Source organism: Phacochoerus africanus, chromosome 8 (genome assembly GCF_016906955.1).
Source record: "Phacochoerus africanus isolate WHEZ1 chromosome 8, ROS_Pafr_v1, whole genome shotgun sequence".
Lineage (NCBI taxonomy): Eukaryota > Metazoa > Chordata > Mammalia > Artiodactyla > Suidae > Phacochoerus > Phacochoerus africanus.
This window is the reverse complement of record NC_062551.1, coordinates 37,384,797-37,408,615: the sequence shown is the minus strand read 5'-3', so window position 1 is coordinate 37,408,615 and position 23,819 is coordinate 37,384,797. Positions and strand designations below refer to the sequence as shown.

Genomic DNA, 23,819 nt, shown 5'->3' with positions numbered 1-23,819 from the left:
TTTCTTGGAACTCCCAATTTCAAATACGTGATCCTGTTGACAGAAAACAGGTTGCAGTTTCTGGCCAGAGGAACACATTTCCTGTTCATCTATGATGGGGGCGGACCAGAGCCATTGCTTTCAGGCCACTTCTGGAGACTGAGAAATTTGGGCTGGGAAAGCCTGTGTCAGGTAGGACTCAGGGGGTTGCCAAGTGATAGAAAACCTAACTTTAATTGGCTCTAAGTCGCAAGAACTGAGAGTGTGGAGTCTCTTAGAGCAGAAGTAGGCAAACTTTTCCTAGACAGGGGAACATAGTATTTTAGGCTTTACAGACCACATGGTCTCCGCTGTAACTGTTCAGCTCTGCTACTGTAGCACAAAGCAGCATAGAAAATATGTAAAAGAATGAGCACGGAGTTCCCATCATGGCTCAGTGGTTAACAAACCCAACTAGTATCCATGAGGACGCAGGTTGGATCCCTGGCCTCACTCAGTGGGTTAAGGTTCTGGCATTGCCATGAGCTGTGGTGTAGATCGCAGCCTCGGCTTGGATCCCGAGTTGCTGTGGCTGTGGTGTAGACAGATGGATTTGACCCCTAGCCTGGAAATCTCTATATGCCTCGGGGGCAACCTAAAAAGCCAAAAAAAAAAAAAAAAAAAAGAAGAAGAAGAAGAAGAAGAAGAATGAGCATGGCTGTGTTCCAGTAAAACTTTGTTTCCAAAACAGGTGGTAGGCTGGATTTGACCCATGGGTTGCTGACCCCTGGCTTTAAAGAAAAACCAGAGGAGTTCTCGTTGTGGCGCAGTGGTTAACGAATCCGACTAGAAACCATGAGGTTGCAGGTTCGGTCCCTGCCCTTGCTCAGTGGGTTAAGGATCCGGCGTTGCCGTGAGCTATGGTGTAGGTTGCAGGCGCAGCTCGGATCCCGCGTTGCTGTGGCTCTGGCGTAGGCCAGTGGCTATGGCTCCATTTCGACCCCTAGCCTGGAAACCTCCATATGCCGTGGGAATGGCCCTGGAAAAAGGCAAAAAGACAAAAAAAGACAAAAAAAAAACCCAGAAAGAGGGAATTGAATGAAGGTAAACAAAATAATAACAACAACAAAGGAGCCCATTATAAGCCACTAACACTCCTGACACAGTCTGTCTTCTTTGTCCTCGTCCCACTAACAAAGAGAAATGAGGTGACTAACCTGGGATCTACTGGACGGAACAAGAAGAGATTCTTTCTCTCTGTGGTTCTACTATAGCTGGAGTTCAGATCTTGAAAAGGTGTATAGTGTGTACAGGGGAGCTTGTGTGCTGAGGTTTTAATTCTTTATAAGCTGATCTCCTTTATATCATTTCTTTTTTCTTGTTTTGTCCTTTTGGGGCACACGCGAAGTATATGGAAGTTCCCAGGGTAGGGGTCAAATCAGAGTTGCAGCTGCTGGCTTACGCCACAGCCACAGTAACACAGGATCTGAGCCGTGTCTGCGACCCACACCACAGCTCACCACAATGCTGGATCCTTAACCCTCTGAGCAAGGCCAGGGATCAAACCCGCGTCATCATGGAAACTGCACCATGATGGGAATTCCTTGTACCCGTTCTTAGTAGACAGACTTCTGGACCCATGATTGCCTATGGGTCAAGACTCTTGGACCTTCAACAATACAATGATTTACGTTTATGAACTCTTCCCCTCTAGACATGCCTCACTGCTTCTTAGGACTGGTTGTTTTGTTTTGTTTTTTGCTTTCTTGTCTTTTTGCCATTTCTTGGGCCACTCACGTGGCACATGGAGGTTCCCAGGCTAGGGGTCCAGTCAGAGCTGTAGATGCCAGCCTACACCACAGACACAGCAATGACGGATCCTTAACCCACTGAGCAAGGCCAGGGATCAAACCCGCAACGTCGTGGTTCCTAGTCGGATTCGTTAACCACTGCGCCACGATGGGAACTCCCGGGACTGGTGTATTTTTCTTAATTGCAATTTTGTTCATTGCAACCACAATATATCTTAGGTATAAATATGTACAGGTCAATGTTAGCACAGAGCTAATCAACCATTATGTATTCATGCTTTGTTTCAGACTTTTTGTTTTTGGTCTTTTGTCCTTTTTAGGGCTGCACCCACAGCATATGGAGGTTCCCGGGCTAGGGGTCAATCTATGTATTCATGCTTTGAAATGCCTTGATCAGATAAAAATGTATACCATTGGCAAAGGCATTCTAAAGATCATGTGTGGACCAAACATTAAATCGTTTAAGGAATCTTGTATTTAATAAATGTAGTCAGTAATCCTCCGTGAGTAAATATGAGAAAGGGCAAGGGAGCTCTGTGGACAAAACCTTTGAGGTCAAAGCCATTAAAAATAAGGAGTCAGAGGGTTTCTAAAGGAGTGGTGGCCAGTGGAGCACGGCTTCTTCATCCTGGTCTTGGAATTTCCTACCTCGGAAGCATCAGCTATGACAAGAACCTAACCAATAGTGGAATCTCTTTTCATTGAAAGCAAAAAATGAAGTATTTAAAATATAAATTCTTGAGTTCCCGTTGTGGCACAGTGGTTAATAAATCCGACTAGGAACCACAAGGTTGCTGGTTCGATCCCTGGCCTCTCTCGGTGGGTTCAGGATCCAGCGTTGCCATGAGCTGTGGTGTAGGTTGCAGACGCGGCTAGGATCCTGCATTGCTGTGGCTCTGGTGTAGGCCTGTGGCTACTGCTTTGATTCGACCCCTGGCCTGGGAACCTCCATATGCTGCGGGAGCAGCCCTAGAAAAGACAAAAAAAAAATTAATTAAATAATTAAATAAAATATAAATTCCTAGAGTGGGGCCACTAAAGTGGACACCTCCAGATACACAGGGTGTTTCCAACACTGCCTGTCTTTCCTAGGGTGATAATTCTGGGTATCTAGCTATGGACTGATGTCTAGGATCAAGCAAAAGAGAACCTAGAACCCAAGGAGCGTTAAATAAGACATTCTTGGATAAATGGGGTGAGAAAAAGAATGGGATGGGATGTCACCATGCTGTCCTGTCTTGCCACTGCCATCCATACTGACAGGCTTGCTGGAGAGCCTAGCCATCAAGAGCACGGGGGTAAGGAATCAGCTGTGCCAATAGCTTTACTCTCCAGGTGAGCGCTGTAGAATCCACTTTTCTTATTTTTTTAATTTAATTTTTTTCTTTCTAGGACTGTACTTGTGGCCTATGGAATTTCCTAGGCTAGGGTTCGAATCTGAGCAGGAGCTGCAGCCTGTGCCACAGCCATAGGAATGTAGGATCTGAGCTTTGTCTTCGAACCACACCACAGCTCATGGCAACACCGGATCCTTAACCATCAAGCAGGGCCAGGAATCGAACCCACATCCTCATGGGTACTAGTCAGGTTCTTAACCCACTGAGCCACAACAGGAACTCCTAGAATTCCCTTTTTAGATGCTGAGCAAAGCCAGAAACTTTGAGACTTGAATCCAGCTGAAACCAGTAGTCCATACAAGAAGCCCCGTTCTCAGTGGAAAAAAAAAAATAGAAAAATTGGACTTAAAAAAAATTATAAACTGTGCTTCAAAGGACACTATCAAGAAAGTGAAGACAGGAGTTCCCATTGTGGCTCAGTGGAAACGAATCTGACTAGCATCCATGAGGACACAGGATCGATCTCTGGCCTGGCTCAGTGGGTTAAGGATATGGTGGGATCTGGCATTGTGGTGAGCTATGCTGTAGGTCACAGATGCAGCTCAGATCTGACATTGCTGTTGCTGTGGCTGTGGCATAGGCCAGTGGCTACAGTTCCAATCTGACCTTAGCCTGGGAACCACGTATGCAGAGGTGTGGCCCTAAACAATAAAATAAACTTAAAAAAAAAAAGAAGAAAAACAAAAGAAAAGAAAGTGAAGACAACCCATGGAATAGGAAAAAAATATTTGCAAGTCAAATATCTGATAAGGGATAAATAAACATGTATATGCATACAATGGAAGATTTTTCAGCGATGACAAATGAACTTCTGGAGATCTCTGGTGACTGAGCATTTAAGGATTCAGTGTTGTCACCCTGCTCTGGCTTTGGGTTTGATCCCTGGCATGGGAACTTCTGCGTGCCATGGTTGTGGCCAAAAAAAAAAAAAGAAAAAAAATGGGGAAGTGAGCTTTCAAGCCACAAAAACATACAAACACATCTTAAGTGCATATTGCTAAGTGAAAGCCAGGCTGAAAAGGCTACATACCATATGACCCTAGTTATATGAATTTTTGGAGACGGGAAAATAGTAGGAAGTGGTTGTCATGGGGCCAGGAGGGAAGAGAGGAGTTGAATAGATGAAGTCCAGGAGTTTTTTTTACGGTGGTGAAACTATTCTGTGTGACAGTGTAATAGAAAATACAGGACACTATGCATTTGTCAAGACATATCGAACTTTACAACACCGAGAGAGAGCCTTAATGTATGCAGATTTAAAAAGATCATTTAGGGAGTTCCCATCGTGGCACAGCGGAAACGAATGCGACTAGGAACCATGAGGTTGCAGGTTTGATCCCTGGCCTCCATCAGTGGGTTAAGGATCTGGCGATGCTGTGGCTGTGGTGTAGGCCAGCAGTTGTAGCTCTGATTAGACCCCTAGCCTGGGAACTTCCATATGCCTCTGGTACAGCCCTAAAAAGACAAAAAGAAAAAAAAAGAAAAAAAAATCATTTGGGAGGTGGTGGCCGGGCAGTTTCTAGGATAGAATGTAGACCACAACCACACAATTTGTTTGTATTACAAACACATTTATTTGTACTACAAACAAATGAAACAATCTCATGCAAAGGGATAGGAGTAAAGGTGCTGATCTAAGTAACTTCGGAAATGGAGTCTGTAAAATTAAAGATAAAAGATCCCACACTGCACTCTGATAAAAAGTTTTCTCCCGTGTGGGAGACAATTTTGATACTATCACACTTGCATATTGGAATTGAAAAACTAAGCAAAAGGTTGGCAGATGGTGGGAGCAAGTTTTCTCACGTTTCTCCGAAGTAACACTATACTGATTCATTCACGCAAGTAATACTCTTAGAAACAACCTTTACACATACGCCTTTACAGAGTTTATAATAAGTTCTGTGAGCTAAAGTGTTCTACTGAGGGACTCCCCACTATGGCACAGTGGGTTAATGATCTGGCTTGTCTCCATGGAGTTGCTGGTTCGATCCTGGGGCAGCTGCAGTGGGTTAAGGATCCAGTGTTTGCCACACCTGCGGCATAGGTCGCAGGTGCGGCTCCCATTTGATTCCTGGCCTGGGAACGTCCATATACTGTGGGTGTGACCAAAAAAGAAGTGTTCCATTGAAATAACACTGTGATACCATAATAGAATAAGAAAAATATATTTGGTCTTCATCTCTGTTTCCTGGCCCAGAGCTCCTAAAACTCATGGAATTCCCAGATAGGGATGAGGGGAGTGTCTTTTTTTTTTTTTTTTTTTTTAATCCACAGGCCCCTTTTAACTATTCCAGAGTTTATGCGAATGAGGTGATTCTTGGAGGGTGGGGGTGCAGTTACCAAAGGGAATCAACCATCTGGTAAGAAGGTTGAACTTTCAGTCCCACCCCCAGACCTCTGGGAAGGGGAGGGAGAGGGGCTGAGATTGAGTTCAATCACCCATGACCACTGATTATGCCCTATTCCATTTGGCTCTTCCTGAGCTTTACCTCTTAAAATAAACCGGTAATCTAGTAAGTAAAGTGCTCCTGAGTCCTGTGAGCCATTCTAGCAATTACTGAACCTAAGGAGGGGTTGTGGATGCCCCTGATTTATAACCAGTTGATCAGAACACAGGCGACAACCTGGGACTTGTGATTGGTGTCTGAATACTGGGCAGGTTTAACCTGTGGGTTCTAACTCCAGGTAGAGTCAGAAGTGTTATGAGGAGAGGAAACAGGCTTTTCTTTTAAACATTATACTGATCCACTCCTCCAACCAGTACTATTCTCTCCTTTAACCAGTACTATTAGAATAACTTTCACATATTACATTGTTCATTCTACAAAATAACTGACAAGTATTCCTCAAAAGTGTCTAGGTCATCAATCAAAAAACAAGCAAAACCTGGGAGTTCCCATTGTGGCTCAGTGGTTAATGAATCCGACTGGGAACTGTAAGGTTGCGGGTTCGATCCCTGGCCTCGCTCAGCGGGTTAAGGATCTGGCATTGCCGTGAGCTGTGGTGTAGGTTGCAGACACAGCTTGGATCGCGGGTTGCTGTGGCTCTGGTGTAGGCTGGCCGGCTACAACTCCAATTAGACCCCTAACCTAGGGAATTTCTGTATGCCATGCGTGTGGCCCTAGAAAAGACAAAAAACAAAAAAACAAAGAAAATCTGAAAGTTCCCGTTGTGGCTGAATGATAATGAGTCTGACTAGTATCCATGAGGATGCAGTCTCAATCCCTGGCCTCTCTCTGTGGGTTAAAAGATTCAGGAGTTCCCATCGTGGCACAGTGGTTAACGAATCCGACCAGGAACCATGAGGTTGAGGGTTGGATCCCTGCCCTTGCTCAGTGGGTCAGGGTTCTGGAGTTGCCGTGAGCTGTGGTGTAGGTCGCAGACGCGGCTCGGATCCTGCGTTGCTGTGGCTCTGGCGTAGGCTGGCAGCTGCAGCTCCGATTCGACCCCTAGCCCGGGAACCTCCATATGCCGCAGGAGCGGCCCAAGAAAAGGCAAAAAGACAAAAAAAAAAAAAAAGATTCAGCGTTGCTGTGACCTGTGATGTCGGTCGCAGACACCGCTCGGATCCCAAGTTGCTGTGGCTGTGGTGTAGGCCAGCAGCTGAGGTTCCTATTCAACCCCTAGCCTGGGAACTTCCACAGGCTGCAGGTGCAGCCCGAAAAAGAAAGAAAGAAAAAAAAGAAAATCTGAGAACTATCACAGCCGAGCCTATGCAGATGACGAAATGTAATGCGGTATCCTGGGACAGAAAAAGGTTGGGAAAGAGTAAAATCTCTTGAATGAAGTACAGTGAAAGGAATTAAAGACAGAATTCTCCAAAACACACAAGTGGCCAGTAGGAACATGAAAAGACGCTTAACATCATTAGTCATTAGGCAAATGCAGGTCAAAATTTCACACCCACTAGGATATCTATACTCAAAGACCACAAATGTTGGCGTCTATATGGAAAAACGGAAACCCTCATTCATTATTGGTAGGATTGTAAAATAATGCAGTCTTTTTGGCAGTTTGGCAGTTCTTCAAAAGATTCAGGTTACCATGTGACTCAGCAATTCCACTCCTAGATTTATCCAAAAGAACTGAAAACATGTTCACACAACGACTTGTACATGAATATTCACAGTAGCATTGTTCCAAAGAGGAAAAAACTCAAATGTCCACCAACTGGGATGGGTAAACAAAGTCTTGCTATATAATGGAATATTATTTGGTTATAAAAACATGCTATGACAGGGATGAACTTTGAAAACATAATAAATGATCATGTCACAGGAGGCCATGTACTCTTGATGCCATTTTATAGCAAGTGTCTGAAATTGGCAAATACTTAGAAAGTAGATTAGAGATCATACCAAGGGGCTGGAGAGTAACTACTAAGGAATTTAAGGTTTCCTTTCTGGGGTGATGAAAACGAATCCATGGTGATGGATACAAAAGTCTGAATACACTGAAAACCACTGAACTGCACACCTTTTTAAAAAAGTAGATTTAATAGCATTTGAATATTTCAGGAAAGCTGTCATAAAAGACAGTTTTCTCTAGATAGATGCTCTACAATGTAGAGCCAGTAGACTGAGTGAAGTAACAAGAACTTAACAAAGTTTTATTCCCCTTCACATGGTCCTCTACTGTAGTCAAAAAACCTGGGTAATAGAACTGAAAGAAAGACTACACTGAACAACTCTAATTTGTATAAACCTTTATTGGAAAGGCTACAAACTTTGTATTGCCACTGCATTTCTTATGCTTAAAGTGGTTGTGGGGAAGTAACCCTGGATACAAAACTACTATGCGGTTGCATCTTGCCCAGGCTGGCTGTAAAATAGTTTTTGTACAATGGAGGTAGAGTGGATAGGGTAGTATTTTAAACCTCACAGGCCTTGACTGATGCCAAGATGCCTTTTCTTTTCCCCCCATCCAGGTTCTACTAGACCTAGAAATAAACTACAACTACAGTTAGGCTCAGGGATGGCATGATACATTTCAAAGTTTTAACTTTTTAGCATTCTCCCATTTGTCCTTTCACAAATGTGAACTCTGTAACTGATTTGTCTCTTTTCCCTAAAATTACAGTGTGTTCTACAAATATCTACTCTGGGAATGAAAAGAAGGTAATAGAAGATGAAGAAAGAGCAATACATTTTTTCATTGTAGTTTTACCTGATTTTTCTCACACCAGTCTGAGTCTTTTCTATAAAACACTAAGAATCATCAACGCTTCTTCCCCCAATCTCAAATATTCAACTTAATGGAGACAAGAGAATCTTTAACTTAACATTTAATGAAAACAGAGCATTTTAACAGTTTCTATGCAGACATGGTTCTAGTATTGATTTGCCGTTACCTTATTTTTTTAAAGGGGGTGGGGGTGGGGAAATACAGAGGCTGGGTTAACCCGACCCTGATGCTCAGGATCAGAACTTAGGAGTTACATAACTCCGATGTCCTTGACTCTACAAAGCGTTAATTGAAGCCAATAAAGCCTGTTTCTACCAACATATCAAACTTTCTTTTGTCCCCTGAAACTATAAAACGGGCAGGTGCCTAAGGCATAAGCTTCAGGCCAATGGGTTTTTAAGGGCTGTTTAAGAACCAGAACTGAGGATACATTCTCTGGTTTAAGGATACATTTTACAGTTCAAAATATGTTCTTCCTTCTAAAAATGTGAGACAAAGAATAATTTACACCAACTGCTTTTTATTATCGAGTTTCAGAAACCTTTCACAAGACGGTAAAAAAAAAAAAGAAAGAAAGAAAGAAAGAAAAAAAAAAGAAAAAAGGGAAAAAAAGGAAAAAAAAGAAAAAGAAAAAAAAAAGGAGGGGGAGAACCAAAACACTTTACAACCACAGCTCAGCTAATGTTATTTTTCCATTGTTCCCAGTCAGCTCCAAACCCACTGTGTGCAAAGCCCATTTTCCCATGCATCTAAATGATAGATACAGGCTATGAAGTTCTTTATTCTATTTGTAGCAGCTTATGCAGGTGCAGCCAAACACAAAGCTTCAGGACAAATTGTACACAAACTTTACAATGTGGGATTTGAATTTAAAATATGAAACATAAAATCTACACAAAACTGGTAAAAATCAAGCACAGATACCAGGACTGAAACTTATAACCCATGTGTGAAAGGGAGTCTTGTTTCCTTTCAAGTGCTTTATTCTGCTACAGAACAGTTGAAATGAAGATGTAAAGCTTTGTGGTTAGTTTAAATTATACACTCTGTAGATACTATACCAATTTTAAAAGTTACACATAGACCAACAGACGTCCATCAGTTCATCTGGGTTGACCAGACTTTCTCCAGCTGAATCGCTGAAAACAAACCAGGCAAACGTGGAGAGAAAATCCACCTGTGCAATTTGACTGCAGAGTTTACTGATGAGCACACTGCACTCCTGGTCCATGATGGCTACTGCTTTCTTCATCAGAGCTATCATTATAGGCTTCACGCCTCTGACCTCCTCCTGAGCCCCGAGTGCTATCAAATTCCTGAAGCTCTACCTCCTCTGTGTCTCCAATTATGTTTGGAACTTCTGGTCTAGATGGCAAAAGATCTTCTAGTTCCTTCATAAAAATAAACAAAAATTAGGTTAGTTGGAAGATATCTTCATTGACCCTTCGGATACAATCCAAGGGATATGCTTCTTTGGTAATAAAAAAAATCTCTTGCACTTTTAAGCCAGAGATCATGAATGCATGACTCACAGAGCAAATGTGCAGACATCTTTTGTGCAACCTACCTACTGCTTAGAAAACAAAAGACGGAGTTAGTTGCTACCATTTAAACACTGAAAAACTTCACACTCCACATGCCTTCATGCATGAACAAACAGCAGGTGCTAACTGCGGGGCTGCCCTCTTCAGGTGAGGGATCTGCTCTTCAGGGAGTCCCAATCCTCCCATCACCACCTCACACCCAGTCTGCTTTCCTCCTTGGCTAGTCCCTATTTGGCCCCATAAATTTTTACTTCAGCTATCCTCACTTTAACAACCAGGACAGCTCAACCACTGATCACCCCAAATTTAAAATACAACTATTTTAAACTTGAAGTCTTCTGTGGCCTAAATTTAGAGAACACTTACAGAAAGCTTGTCTGGGTTGATCCAGTTGTTTTCAGGAAACTGCACATCAAACTTTATGTAAAGATCACCTTTTTCAAAGGGATTACGATATTGTGGCATTCCTTCACCTCGAACTACACGGACACAGCCTATTATTTGAGTAAACAAAGGAGAAAGTATTAAGAACTTTACCCAAGAAGGTACTCAGTAGTATTCTTGAGAATCACCTACTGTAAAAAAAAATTACCAGCAATCTTGGATCAAACAAAAATCAAGATTTACCTGGTTCAATTACTTTGCCAGGGGGGTATTTCACCACAATCTGACGTCCATCAAGGTGCTTAAATGTGAACTGAAATCCACACAGAGCTTCAACGAGTCCTATCTTATATGTCATGTGCAAATCATTTCCATCTCTCTGGAACACCTACAAATAAAGCACACACAAGAAACATCTTTTTAAAAAATTATGGAGGCACAGTCTGTTGAGCTATGTTCCTTGAATCAATTTCAAAACCTTAATTCTATTTTTCATTTACTGCAAAAATCAAATTGCCACCCCAGTTTCCTAAATTTATACAAGGAAACCTTGCCATTCTCTAGGAATATGCTAGAAACTTCTATCAGGAAAGAAGTGGAAATGGGAAAATAATGGCTCATAAGGTACAGCTGAAGCCTCAAAAACAGGACCAGGAGTATTTTACAATTATTGCCCATTTCCAAGCCCTGCCTCTGAGCAAAAAGGTATACAAAGCCTGTAGAACAGGTTCACCTTGGATTTTCCTCTAGACATGATCCTAACAGGGGAAGCGGTTGGTCCAAATTCAACACAAAAAGCTCAACCAGGAGTTCCTGCTGTGGCACAGTGGGTTAAGAATCCTATGCTGCAGAGGCAAAGGTTCTATCCCCAGCCAGGTGCAGTGGGTTATGGATCTGGTGTTGCCACAGCTGCAGCATAGGTCACAACTGGGGCTTGGACTCAATTCCTGGCCTGGGAATTTCTATATACTTCAGGTGTGGCAATTAAAAAAAAAAAAAACAAAAAAACAAAAAACCTCAACCAGTAATGCTCAGCCAGTAAAGGGACTCAAACCCCACACTTCATACAAGTACAAACAAACTTTATCTCACTTAAAATTCAAAACTTGCTTAGATGAATGTAAAACCAACACTAAAGTTAGCTTATTATTACATTATAAGCCTATGGGCTAAGTAGTATAAAGGTTATTCAGGAAGCATAAAAAAAGTTTCTGAGCATTCAATGCATAGGGAAAAATACAGCCATTTTTGGAGTTCTCTTGTGGGTTAAGAATCTGGCATTGTCACTGCTGTGCGTTGAGTTCGATCCCTGGTCCAGAAACTTCTATATAGCGTGGGTGGGGTGCAGGCAAAAAAAAAAAAAAAAATTCAATTTCATACATGCCCACCTAAAACTTTTGCTTATTAGAATTTATAAATATCTACCATTAAACTTTGAAATTTAAGCTGAAACCAAATAACTGCAGTGAAAGGTCAGCCAGATTTTTTTCAATACAAGTTACTCTTCCAAAGAATAATGCTGGCTGGTTCATTCAGAGAGGAGAGGACATCTGAAAGATACCCTCTTTTCCTAAATTGTCCTCCTAAATTTACCTACAAAGGAAAAGTTAATCTCAAACCATTATCTTGACCAGTGGCCCTGGACCAGCAGCCTCAACAGCACCAGGAAACTGGTCAGGAATGCACATTCTTGGGCTCCATCCCATACTTACTGCACCAGAAACTATGGAGGTGAGCAATTTACAGTTCTAATAAGCCCTCCAGAGCATTCTAATGTATGCAAAGTTTGACAACCACTAAACATATATTACCTATGCAAGTTTACTGAGGTGTTTCTCATAATGGGTGGCAAATTAACTTCAGTAAGGTTTCCTTAATGCGGGACTTTTCAATGCTTTTGCAAATCTATAAAATGGTAGTGTTTCTTAACATCTTTATTACTGTTCCAAGAACCATCTTTAGCCAATATCTTTTGGTTAAAGCTGTATCAGAAGAATGGAGCAGGAAGGGATATTATGTTCTTGGATAGGAGAGCTCAACTTAAAGTAATTCCAACAAAAAAAATGACATGAGGTTGTTTTTTGGGGGTAGAGGACTCGCAGGAGGGGTAGCTGGATTAGACAATTTAAGGCTAAAATTCAAACAGAGAATAAAGAGGCAAGAATGACCAGAACATTTTTGAAAAACAAGAGTAATGACAGATTACCAAGAATCAGAGGGTAACACTTGAAAGCTATAAAAATTTCAGAAAAACAAAAGTACAGAGTATAGAGGAGAGACTAACATCACCAGATGTTACCTCCCACTGTGGTACTTTGCTGTACAAATGCACTGTGATAGCAAGATCACACACACACAACCTGTACTGAAAGCTGAACACACATACATACATAGCAGCACTCTCAAAACTGAATTGTTTCTTGATGAGGAGATTTACACGCTGTTCAGCTACAGTACCTACCCTGATCTCATGATCTCACAACTCCTTCAGCATAAGTTTTTAAAAAAGGGAATTCCAGAACAAAGTAACTACAAGCTTGTTCATGAACTGGCAGTTTTTCTTTAGAAGGTTAAGAATATTTTCAGTGGTATAAATCTCATTTTGGGCTCAAATTTATTTTCATAACGAAACTAAGAGGGAACAACCTTTGACCTCTTACTAAATAAGCTTCCATTCTAACTTTTATCATCTTCTATTTTCTACTTTAAACAACCATTAACATCTGCTGTCTGTTGGAAATTCCATGCAATTCCACTGCTGCCAACAATTTTAGAGGTGACTTACTTCCAAATGCCTCTTCACAGCCTCCCAAAAGAAAAGCAGCTTATTCATTATCTCACTGGATTCTACACTCATCTAAGGGAGGACTCTTTTTTTTTCTTTCTTTTTTTTTTTTTAAGTGCACAAAGCGCAGCCATAGGGCCAAAGCTAGTAAATGGAACACTAGCTTTCTATTTTTTAAAATCCAATATACTTACAGAACATTAAAGACTGAACTTAGGGGTAAAAAGATTTTACCATCAGTTTGACACACCAAAACCCCCAATGCATTGAGCCTACTCTCCTCCAAACAAACATCACTTCTTGAACAGATGAGGAAGCAGCTAAAATGCCAATTAACAGGGAATCTTATAAAAATTACAAATATTTCAACCCACAAGACTGTAAGGCAGAATTCTAGAAATTACTCCTTTAAAAAAAAAAAAAAAAAAAAAAGGCAGGGAGTTCCCGTTGTGGAGCAGTGGTTAATGAATCCAACTAGGAACCATGAGGTTGCAGGTTCAATCCCTGGCCTTGCTCAGTAGGTTAAGGATCCGGCATTGCCCTGAGCTGTGGTGTAGGTCACAGACGTGGCTCTGATCCTGCGTTGCTGTGGCTCTGGCGTAGGCTGGTGGCTACAGCTCTGATTAGACCCCTAGCCTGGGAACCTCCATATGCCTCAGGAAGTGGCCCTAGAAAATGCAAAAAGACAAAAAAAAGAAAGGCAATCTAGGGACCCTTGCCATTGGTAGGTACGGTAATATTTATGAGGGCTAAAGACATAGCAATTTATAGCTATGCTGAGACAAGAAATCTAATATACCTTCAGTAAGGCTAGTGTAGGAGAGCAAGCCACAATCTAGTGAGGGAATGAATCAAATCCCCAGAATCTGCATCTCAGCATGGTTTTATTCTCTACTGGACTCTTGAAATGATTTTTAAAATTTGTAGAAATCCCCATCAAATGGGAGAAAATTTTAATGTAAACTAAAAATGGTGGCTGACTTGTGATCTAAAAATTTCCAAAGAAATTTGAAATGGCAATGTGATCAAGTACAAGGGCAGAATCCTGTCAAATACTTCTATATTTAAGAATTAATTGATTACCAAAGTTTCAGATATATTCTTCATGATTGAATACTCTACTGCACATTAAAAAATACAGATGCAATGGCATAATCACAATAACATATACCAGGCTACATCGTTAGCCTAGTTCATTTTGCCTACATAGTAGATACAATACAGAGTCAACCAGAAATTTAAAAATAAAAATTTTTTTTAAACTGCAGAACCTTTTATTTCAAGAAAAGGTCACATGGATAACCCATATGAAAAACAAATCAACAGAGCAGCAGTGAGAACTAAAGCCTTGTTCACTCACCAACCACCAATGGAGTTTTACAGTAAAAAAAAAACTATGCTATCTTAGACCATGTGGGCCAATGCCCTTATTTTCATAAACAAGGAAACTGGGGTACAGAGACAACAGAGTAACTTGAGGTTGCAGTGCCAGTCAATGGCAGAGCTGCGAAGACTACTCCTTCTGCAGTGCTTCTGACTTGTTGGTCTACTAAACAAGTCGTCTTACGAACTCAGCCTAACCACTTAACAACTTCATCTATGTTCAGTGTTGCTTCAGGAATCTCAAACTGATTTAACTTGAATCTTGCAAACAAGATCCATTTCTGGTCTTCTGAAGCGAAAATAAAGCAAACAAAAAGGAAATTACCTCATGTTCTTTTTCTTGTAGCAAAAGAACAATGTCTCCTGGTTCCACTCCTGGGGCCTGGTCTGCTTCCCCAGTGAATGTAATTCTCTGTCCATGTTTCATGCCTTTGTCTACGTGGACTTCAAGAATCTTGACTTCTTTAATCACCTTCTTCCCTTCACATTTTTTACAGCGGTCCTTTTCATTAATTACCTCTCCTGAAAAAAGAGGTCATTCAAACTCTGGCAAGGGTATACTATACTGTACTCTTAAGTAAAATGGGTCTTGACAGTGCCTTTATTCACTAAATAAATTTTCTGAACTTCTTTAAATTGCTAAAGTGTTGTTTAAAACATCATTCTTGGAAGTTCCCTTGTGGTGCAGCAGGTTAAGGATCCGGTATTATTGCAGTTGTGGCACAGGCTACAAATGTGGTGCAGGTTTGATCCCTGGCTCAGAACTTCCACATGCCACAGGCACGGCCCCAAAAATTCATTCCTAGTAACAAAACCTCACATTTTATTGCAGGTTACCTAAAGGACCTGGCTACCTAGTATCCTCTATTCCAGAATATAATACAGCTTAGGCAATACTTTCTTTGCTCGGACTGTACTTCCTAAAGTAAAACAAAGCCTAAGGATTGAGAAAACAAAATGGGTGGTCAGCTGCTAAAACTTCTACAGATGTGTCTTCATTTTTTTCAGTCTTAGTTTCATTTAATTTTAGCAATGGGGAGTTCCCGTCATGGCTCAATGGTTAACGAATCGGACTAGGAACCATGTGGTTGCAGGTTCGATCCCTGGCCTCGCTCAGTGGGTTAAGGATCCGGCATTGCCGTGTGCTGTGGTGTAGGTCACAGATGTGGCTTGGATCTGGCGTTGCTGTGGCTGTGGCGTAGGCAGGTGGCTACAGCTCTGATTAGACCCCTAGCCTTGGAACCTCCACATGCTGCGGGTGTGGCCCTAGAAAAGACAGAAAGACAATAAATGAATAAATAAATAAATAAATTTACCAATGGACAGAGACAACCCAAATAAAAATTTAAATAGCCTTTTTGAATCATTATTACACTGCATAGTTGGTACTGTTTTTTTAAATTTTTTTAATTTCACAGACTAAATCCTGCTCAAATTTCCTATTATGGATCTTTCTTTTATTTAGATCCACTACCACTGAAAATTTCCAAAACCAATTAGAAATGGCTGGACTTTAGCTGGCGCTGAGAACCTCCTTGCCATGTTTAGCACAAGAGTTTCTTTCATAGTATATTATGAAAAAATACCATCAATTTCTAGTGGCTGATAACTGGTACACTTTAATGCTTAGATGACATGTATAAATGACTTCAGGAAAACTGCTTCTGCTAAGTATATTCTGCAAAGCACCAGTTCCTTAAAATGGTAATAGCACCTGGGAAAAGAATTCAGTCAACTCTGGTTTCTTGATAATGGGAAAGATTAGCAACTTTAATAAGGTAAAATGCACTGAGACTCTCCAGGAGGGGAATTATGATATGCAGCTTCTCCAAATTATCATATCACCTCCAAAAGCAATTTGTAAGAGGATATTCTAGAACTGTCCAATATAGTAGCCACTAGTCATCTGTGGCCATTTAAGTTTAAATTAACTAAAAGTTCAGTTCCTCAGCCACAATAGCCACAGGTGGCTAGTGGCTACTATGCTAGATGTTTCGTACAAAGAACCTTTCCATTGCCACAGAAAATTCTTTTGGATACTACTGCTCCAGAACAAGAGTTGGCAAACTAAGGCTCACAGGTCAAACTGGGCATGCTCGTGTTTAAGTAATGTTTATCTAGAGACAGTCACATCCACTTATTTACACCTTGTCCGTGGCTCTAAAAATGCTAAAAGAGCAGAAGTGAGTAGCAGTTTCAGAAACCATTCATTCTGCCCACTAAGCCTAAAATATTTACTTTTGTAAGAAGAGCTTCAACCCCAATTATCTATCCTCGAAAGCTAACTAAATCTTACAGTAAAATCATCCACTTAATCAGAATGAGAACCAAACAATTTGCTGTCTCCCTTTTATCAAATATAAACTTTTAAAATATAAAGGGACAGGAGTTCCCTTGAGGCACAGCAGATTAAGAACCCAATGGTGTCACTGCAGTGGCTTGGGTCACTGCTGTAGCATGGGTTTGATCCCTGGTCCAGGAACTTCTGCATGCTGCAGCCAATAAAATAAAATGAGACAAAAAATTTGTCCATCTTTTTGGAATAAAAAACACTAACATTTCGTTGAAGATAATATAAATTTACTGTTTACCTGCGTACACTGGGCCTACACATAAGGAAATAATTATTTTCCCATTTTTTAGAACTCTTTGTATCTTTAATAAGATGAATACAAACACACACAGAAAAAGAAAAATTTTCAGCCTCTCCAATTTGTGTTCCCAGTCCATTCCAAAATAAAAGCAGAGAAATAACTGGCATGCATACCTTCTCCATTACAGTCGGAACACACAGACTGCATCTGCTGTACCATCCCTGGAGCCAACTGTCTGATCATGATGCGTACACCTCGACCCCGACAAGCACTACACTTCTGAACAGCTCCGGACTTTCCACCTTGGCTAAAGCAAGCAAAGTAAAAATCAGATTTTTCCCCATAGCCCTGACAAGCAGGAACTGTGCTTTTCACATTCATCTTCCACCCCCAATGGTTGGTAGTTAAACTAACTTTCAGAGGTATTAGAAAATGTTCTGGTTGATCAGTCAGTTTGAAGTCATGAACAATTTTTATCTAATATAAAATGTGCCACTGGAAGAACAGATGAAATTTATTTCATAACAAGAATACACACTTACCCACTGCATGCGCTACAGAGTACATTCTTGCTAAGTTGTAGTTTGGTTGTCTTGCCATTATACAGATCTTCTAAAGATACTCTGGGGAAAAAAGAATTAGGTCAAATTTGGCCAAGTTCTCTTCAATACAAGATATAAACGATCATCTTCTAAACAAAGCATTCGAGAATACCTTACATTAAGTCAACTGAAGGAGATTTTATTTTGTAACTCAAATTAGCAAAAAGATTTTATGGCTATAAACAATATAGCTGGTGCTCAAATCCAGAACCTTAAAGGATCAGACCAGTAATTTACTGCGCTGCATTTTCTGATAAAGTTGGTAACTGTCCAAACGCAAAACATCACATTTTCTTCTGGCCTCAGGCAGAAGCCCTCCACCTAACCCAACCCTCTGAATGAGGTAAAATTGTCATTCTCATTTTATAGGACAAAACTGAGGCACAGTTAAGTAACTTGCCCAAGATCACATAGGCAGTCTGGCTCCAGAGTACATGCTCTACTGGAAGGCTTTCCCCCTTCAAAGACAACTGAGAAAAGCTACAAAGTTATATTATAATTTATGGGAGGCACTGAGATTGCTCATGGCTTTAAGAAAACTGGCCTTATCTACAGTGTAACAACAGAAGAGGTTTACAATAGAAAGCCTACAAGTTTTAGACATCTGAAACACCCAGTGAATTATAAATAAAACTGTATAATTGAGCAACTTTTACAAAATTTTCAAAAGAAGTCTATGACCTCCAAAAAGGTCAAGTTAAAAAGCCTGTTAAAACTGTCTAGTTCCCACTGTGTCTCAGAGGGTTAAGAACCCAACATAGTCTCCATGAGAACGCGGGTTCCATCCTTGGCTTTGCTCAGTGGGTTAAGGATCTGTGTTGCCACAAGCTTTGGCGCAGATCACAGATGCAGCTCAGATCCAGTGTTGCAGTGGCTCTGGTGTAGGCCTGTCTCTCCAATTTGACCACTAGCCCAGGAACTTCCATATGCTGCCAGTGCAAGTACTGTAGCACTTGCTTTGCGGTATTTGAACTTTCTCAAAATTGTTACATTAAGCTAACTCTTTTATACATTGTAGGCAGTATAAGAATAAAACATTTAGGGGTCAAAACATTAGCAGAACTTCCAAACAATGGTATATATAGATCTTAGACCAAAGCACTTGGTTGCATATGCCTTTTATATTCCTCCTAAAACCTTTAACCAACCATTTATATGATAGGTAAGTCTTTTCTCCTTTACATGTTACATTTCGATTAGTATATGCAACACTACTATCAAGAGGCCAGAAAAATCTTCATTTCAGTAAACACAGCAAAGGAAAGAAAAATGTGGGTAATGGTCTAGCGAAGCTGGCACTCTCCACCAGTGAGGCTCAACGGGCACAATCCTCTACAAGGCAATTTAGTTGCATTTATCAGCCTCAAAACAGTAAGGCCTGCCCAAGAATCTCTACCAAGGAGACAAAGCTGTATATAAAGATATAGCACTACTTATTATAGAGAAAAACAGGTAACATTCTATAGAAAAGGGAATGAATAAATCATGGTACCAAATATTATAAAGCCACCCAAAATGAAAATGCTGTAATTAATAAAAGGAGAAGTTTGACAAATAACGTTTTGCTCCCTCTTACCTACTCAACTGCACAAACTAGATAAACTATTATTAAAAACACTTGAACTTCAGTCTCTGGTATTTGCTACTAAAGCCATTACTGGTTCATGAAAATTAATGAGATAAAACACGTCACAAATTTTGCAAAGTAAAACAGTTATTTTCATATTGGGTTCACAGTCTTGAGATCAAGGACAGACACCATTCATATGTTGGCAGGTTAACATCGGGCTCGAAGCCAGCAAGCTCCGTGGAAACCAATTTAGGAGAGTTCACACTGAGGATCAAGTAATGAGTGACTGTAACATGTCAACTAACTAGCCAGCCAGTCCCTCACTCTGTAGTTTTTATATAAAGTTTAAATACTTCAAAGAATTCACAATTGAAATTTTAAAAACAAGCAGCCTCAGAAGCATATACCAAAACTGTCTTCCTATTCTGTAAAAACACCAACCACCCTTCAAGATCTGTTAGCCAAGTACCAACATCCAAATGGAAGATTTTTTTTCTGATGGAAAGAATATTTTTTGATAGCTTTTCTCTCTTCTACTTGAAAAAAAAAAGCAATCAGTATTTTTTTTTTAAAAAAGAAAAAAGATATTCACTTGAGTGGATGCATCATGTCTTCTCCTTTTCTTCTGCCATTTCGACTTCTGCTCTGATTGCCCATGAAGCCAAATAATCCCCCACCAAAAATGTGAGAGAAAATATCATCCATGCCACCACCTCCACCGCTACCTTCCCGAAGACCTTGTTCTCCATATCTGTCATATAACTCGCGCTTCTCAGGGTTTGATAGTACTTCATATGCAAAACTTATTTCTTTGAACTATAAAGAAAAAGAGGAAAACAATTGAATTTTTCAAATAGAATACTAAGGAAAGGCTACAAAAATCTAGAAGTTATTTAATTCCAAGAAAAGCTACACGTTACCTTTGGTTTGATTCTGGTCCTATTTACTACCTACTGATGCCCAGAATGTTAGTTATTTCCAATATAAAACCAAAGCACTCTTAACATAAAAAATTAGGCTCTACGGGCATAAATGGACTTTTCTTACAACATTCTCATTTTTTCCAAGAAGGGCAATTTAAGCTTAAAATTTTTTAAGGGGAAACCTCAGGGGAAAAAAGTCTCAAATGACTTACTTTGTCACCAGCATTTGGATTCTTATCAGGATGGTATTCCTTGGCTAACTTTCTGTATGCCTGAAGAAAAGATTGAAAAAAAAAACACAAAAAACAAAAAAACGGTTATAATGTAAAGACCTGATTAAAGATTTGTATTAACTTCATAACCAATTTTCTGAGAAGCAATGTTCAAAATCATAACCTTCTAAAAACATCCTTTATTCACTGGCATTGGTTGGGCACCGAAAGGTCTCAATATTGTCTACTCAAATGTAACAAATCAGAGTAGTTATATTGGAAAACAGGTTATACCGAAGCTGGAGACAAACAAACTAAGCCACAGAGAAACACAAAGTACTGAAAAATTCCATTATTTTCACTATTGTCAAATGTGTTTGACAGCCAGTCACCAGACCAATTAAGACTGCGACAAACTCTAGAAGTACTTGTTAAGCTTTACACCCTGCAAAACATTATTATTATTAGAATTAAGCTAAGGTAAGAATCCCGGCTCATAATGGCTCCTCTAATTGTAACATCAAGACAAAGCCAAGACAAGCTCCTAGGTCATGTTTTATTTTCCTCTGGTGGACTGACCGCAGTGTTACTTAAGTTGCATACATTTGGGTGGCCTGAGATATAAAGCACTTAGGCGTTCATTCACAGACACATGAATTATGTAATACAGAATAGCATTTCCGGTAAGGTAACAGGAAGTCCTTTTACTCTCAACTGTACCCATCCCACTGCCTAAGGAGCATTCTCATTTTTCTCAGCTTACAAATCCGGATACTCTAAACCCCGTGAAGATGCTGTGGGGCTTAATCAAATGCCTCACGTGCTCTGAAATCCTGAGATGAAAGATTCGTAGCATTGCAAAGAACGATAATGAGGCCTGCCGTTTATTTTTAGTCAGCATACACTTAGGTGTTTGGCTGGGACCCACGGCTTCTTCCTGAAGCAGGTACGGATCATTTAGGTTACCTGTCCAGAGAACAAAGCACCCAGACACAGACCAATGGGCAAAGCAGGAAGAGAGGAAAAAAATCCTGCGGACCGGCTCCTAGTTAACAGCCCCAAGTACCCGCAGACACCCAGCGGGGGTGGCCTCGACCCTCCGCCAGGCCCCAGATCTGCCCGGAATCGGCTCGGGCACCGACGTCCGCACCCTGGACAACTCCTCACCCGGCGCCGAGATGCGCTGGGCGCCTCGGTCCAACCTGTTTTTCCAGGGTGGTGACCTCGGCGCGGGGAGAGCCAAGCAGGCAGTAGCCTCCCGGGAGAGCCCGGCCTCCGGCGCCCGCCGGGGGAGGGAGGAAGGAAGCGTTTTCGTCGTGTTTGCGCAGGGGTGGGTTTTATTTGCTGCATCTGCGGGCGGGCGGAGCCCGCGGCCCAAGGTCAGCTGAGGCCGGAGTGCGCGGCCGCAGCAGGCCGGTCTCGTCGCCGGCCCCCAGCCTGGGCCCGCCGCCGCCGGCTCGCGGGCCGCCCCGCGGCGCGGCCTGGCTGTCCCAGCGGAGCAGGCCTGCGCCCCTCACGCCCTGCCTGGCCGGCCCGCTCCCCAGTACCTTTTTCAGCTCGTTCTCGCTTGCGCCGGGCGGGACGCCCAGGATGTCGTACAGCTTCGTGTCGGCCACGTTCGCCATGGCGGCCGGCCGGGCAGCGCTCAGGGAGGAAGGCGGCGGAGCAGGCGGAGCGGAGCCGGGCCCACAGCGGCGGCAGCGACAGCGCAGGCGGTGCGAGACAGCGAGGGGGAAGCGAGGGGGCGGGGCTGAACTTTGGCCCGACGCACGGCGCGCCGTGACGTCACTGCGCGGAGCCCGCCCCGGGCGGTTGTGGGGGTCGTGGGGGCCGAGGGAACCCCGCTTGGTTCTGGCTTCCTCAGAGGCTCTGGGTCGCGGGGCGGGGTCTGGCTTCAAAACCCGGAGAACTAATTTTGCTGGGCGATCTCCAGGACTTCAGCTCTCTCCAAAGGTGTTTAAGGGGGTGCTGGAAGGGTGAAGAGGCCCATGCGGTCCATGGCCGCCCCCTTGATCAGCTTCGAGTACGGCGGTAATGTTGGAAAGTTGGTCCGTCCCACAGGGGTCGTCCTAACAATCGAGATGTTTCAGGTGGACCCTCTGGATCTGGTTCCTTCTGGGCTTACGATGAAAAACACGTGTGTGTGTGTGTGTGTGTGTGTGTGTGTGTGTGTGTGCCCTGTGTGTTTCATATTAGGGTATTTTCAAACATTCCCCAAAAGAAGTGTATTATTGTCAATTTTGTTTCCTCTGTTACCCCCTATACTCCCTGCTTCCAGTGTCTTACGGGAAACCATTTCGTTTATAAATACACCAAGTATATGTCCAACAGATGACCTACATGCAATGAATTCCTTTGCCTAATTCTTAGCCCACGTTTAGATTTTCGCAGTTGTCTCATGTCCTGTCATAATTGGTTTGTGGCATCTAGATCCACAGTTCCCGCCCATTGTATCTGGATCAGGTATTTAAATTTCTTACTTGGTAGCTTTAAAATTAACTATCCAGAGATCTAGATGGTAGCAGGCAGCCTGGTTGGGCGCACAGTCATCTGGTGATTGTCCCCGTGATTTATATTCGCCTCAGAAAATGTTTGCTGTGCACCTACCACGTGCTAAGATGTATGGATGCCTGGACTGGGGGAGGGGAATGTTGCAAAATAGTGAACCATAGTACCTGCCTTCAACTCACTAGCAATTTATGGAGACAGAAGAAATAAGATGTTCTGATCCTTTGGAACCTGAACTGGTAATAAAGACTCCAGCATAAGCATCTAGTTTAGGATGATCCCTTCTCCTTGGCGTTCCTCCAGACCTCGTTTGGAGGGCCTTGAATGTCATGCCAAGGAGTTGAAGTTTATCCTGAAAACCCCGGGGAGTAATCGATGTGAAGTCATGATGCTCCTTTCACCTAACTCCCATTTTTGTCGAATCCTATCGAAAATGCAGCTCTTTCAATGAAGTCTTCCTTAATTCTACACCCTAGTGAACATTGCTGTCTCATTTGTGTTCCCACTACCCTTGGCTAGTGTCTTTTGTGGATAGATCTGATATGGGATTTGAATGGTATTTTGCTGTGAGTCTGTGAACTCCATTAAAAGGCTGTAGGTTCCTTAGGGAAAATTCACTCTTCTGTTTTTTTTGAATGCAAATGGTCTGGTTTGAAAAGTAAAGGCCTCAATAATTTCAATTTGTTCACTTCCTTTTCACATTTTGAGATGTTCATAAAAGGCAGTATAAAGTTTTGAGTTCAGTAAAGGCCTCAATAATTTCAATTCCCCCACTTCCTGTTCACATTTTGAAACATTCATAAGAGGCAGTATAAAGCTGTGGTGGAGTTAGAGTAGTGTGTGGGCTGGTGCCCTGGCTCTGCCATGTATTATCAATGTGACCTTGAGCAAGTTACTAAACTTTTCTGAAGCTGTTTTCTCACCTATAAAATGGGATTCAATAGTATTTATATCATTGGCT

General features: G+C 41.8%; 1 protein-coding gene across 1 annotated transcript; it reads right to left on the bottom strand.

Annotated features, from left to right (window-relative positions):
• Positions 1-8,435: 8,435 nt before the first annotated feature.
• Positions 8,436-22,101, bottom strand: DNAJA2 (DnaJ heat shock protein family (Hsp40) member A2). The gene is made up of 9 exons (XM_047790838.1): positions 21,898-22,101; positions 20,351-20,410; positions 19,808-20,031; positions 17,586-17,666; positions 17,217-17,350; positions 14,775-14,971; positions 10,525-10,669; positions 10,264-10,391; positions 8,436-9,744 (listed from the first exon to the last, which is right to left on the bottom strand). The coding sequence occupies exons 1-9, from the start codon at positions 21,973-21,975 to the stop codon at positions 9,553-9,555; spliced, it is 1,239 nt and encodes a 412-aa protein (XP_047646794.1). The 5' UTR covers positions 21,976-22,101; the 3' UTR covers positions 8,436-9,552.
• Positions 22,102-23,819: the final 1,718 nt, after the last annotated feature.

Coding starts and splice junctions, on each gene's coding strand:
- DNAJA2 (XM_047790838.1), bottom strand. CDS start 21,975: ATGGCGAACGTGGCCGACACGAAGCTGTACGACATCCTGGGCGTCCCG. Junction 20,411..21,897: donor GCGAGAACGAGCTGAAAAAG/GTACTGGGGAGC, acceptor TCTTTTCTTCAG/GCATACAGAAAGTTAGCCAA. Junction 17,667..19,807: donor GACATGATGCATCCACTCAA/GTGAATATCTTT, acceptor TTTTTTCCCCAG/AGTATCTTTAGAAGATCTGT.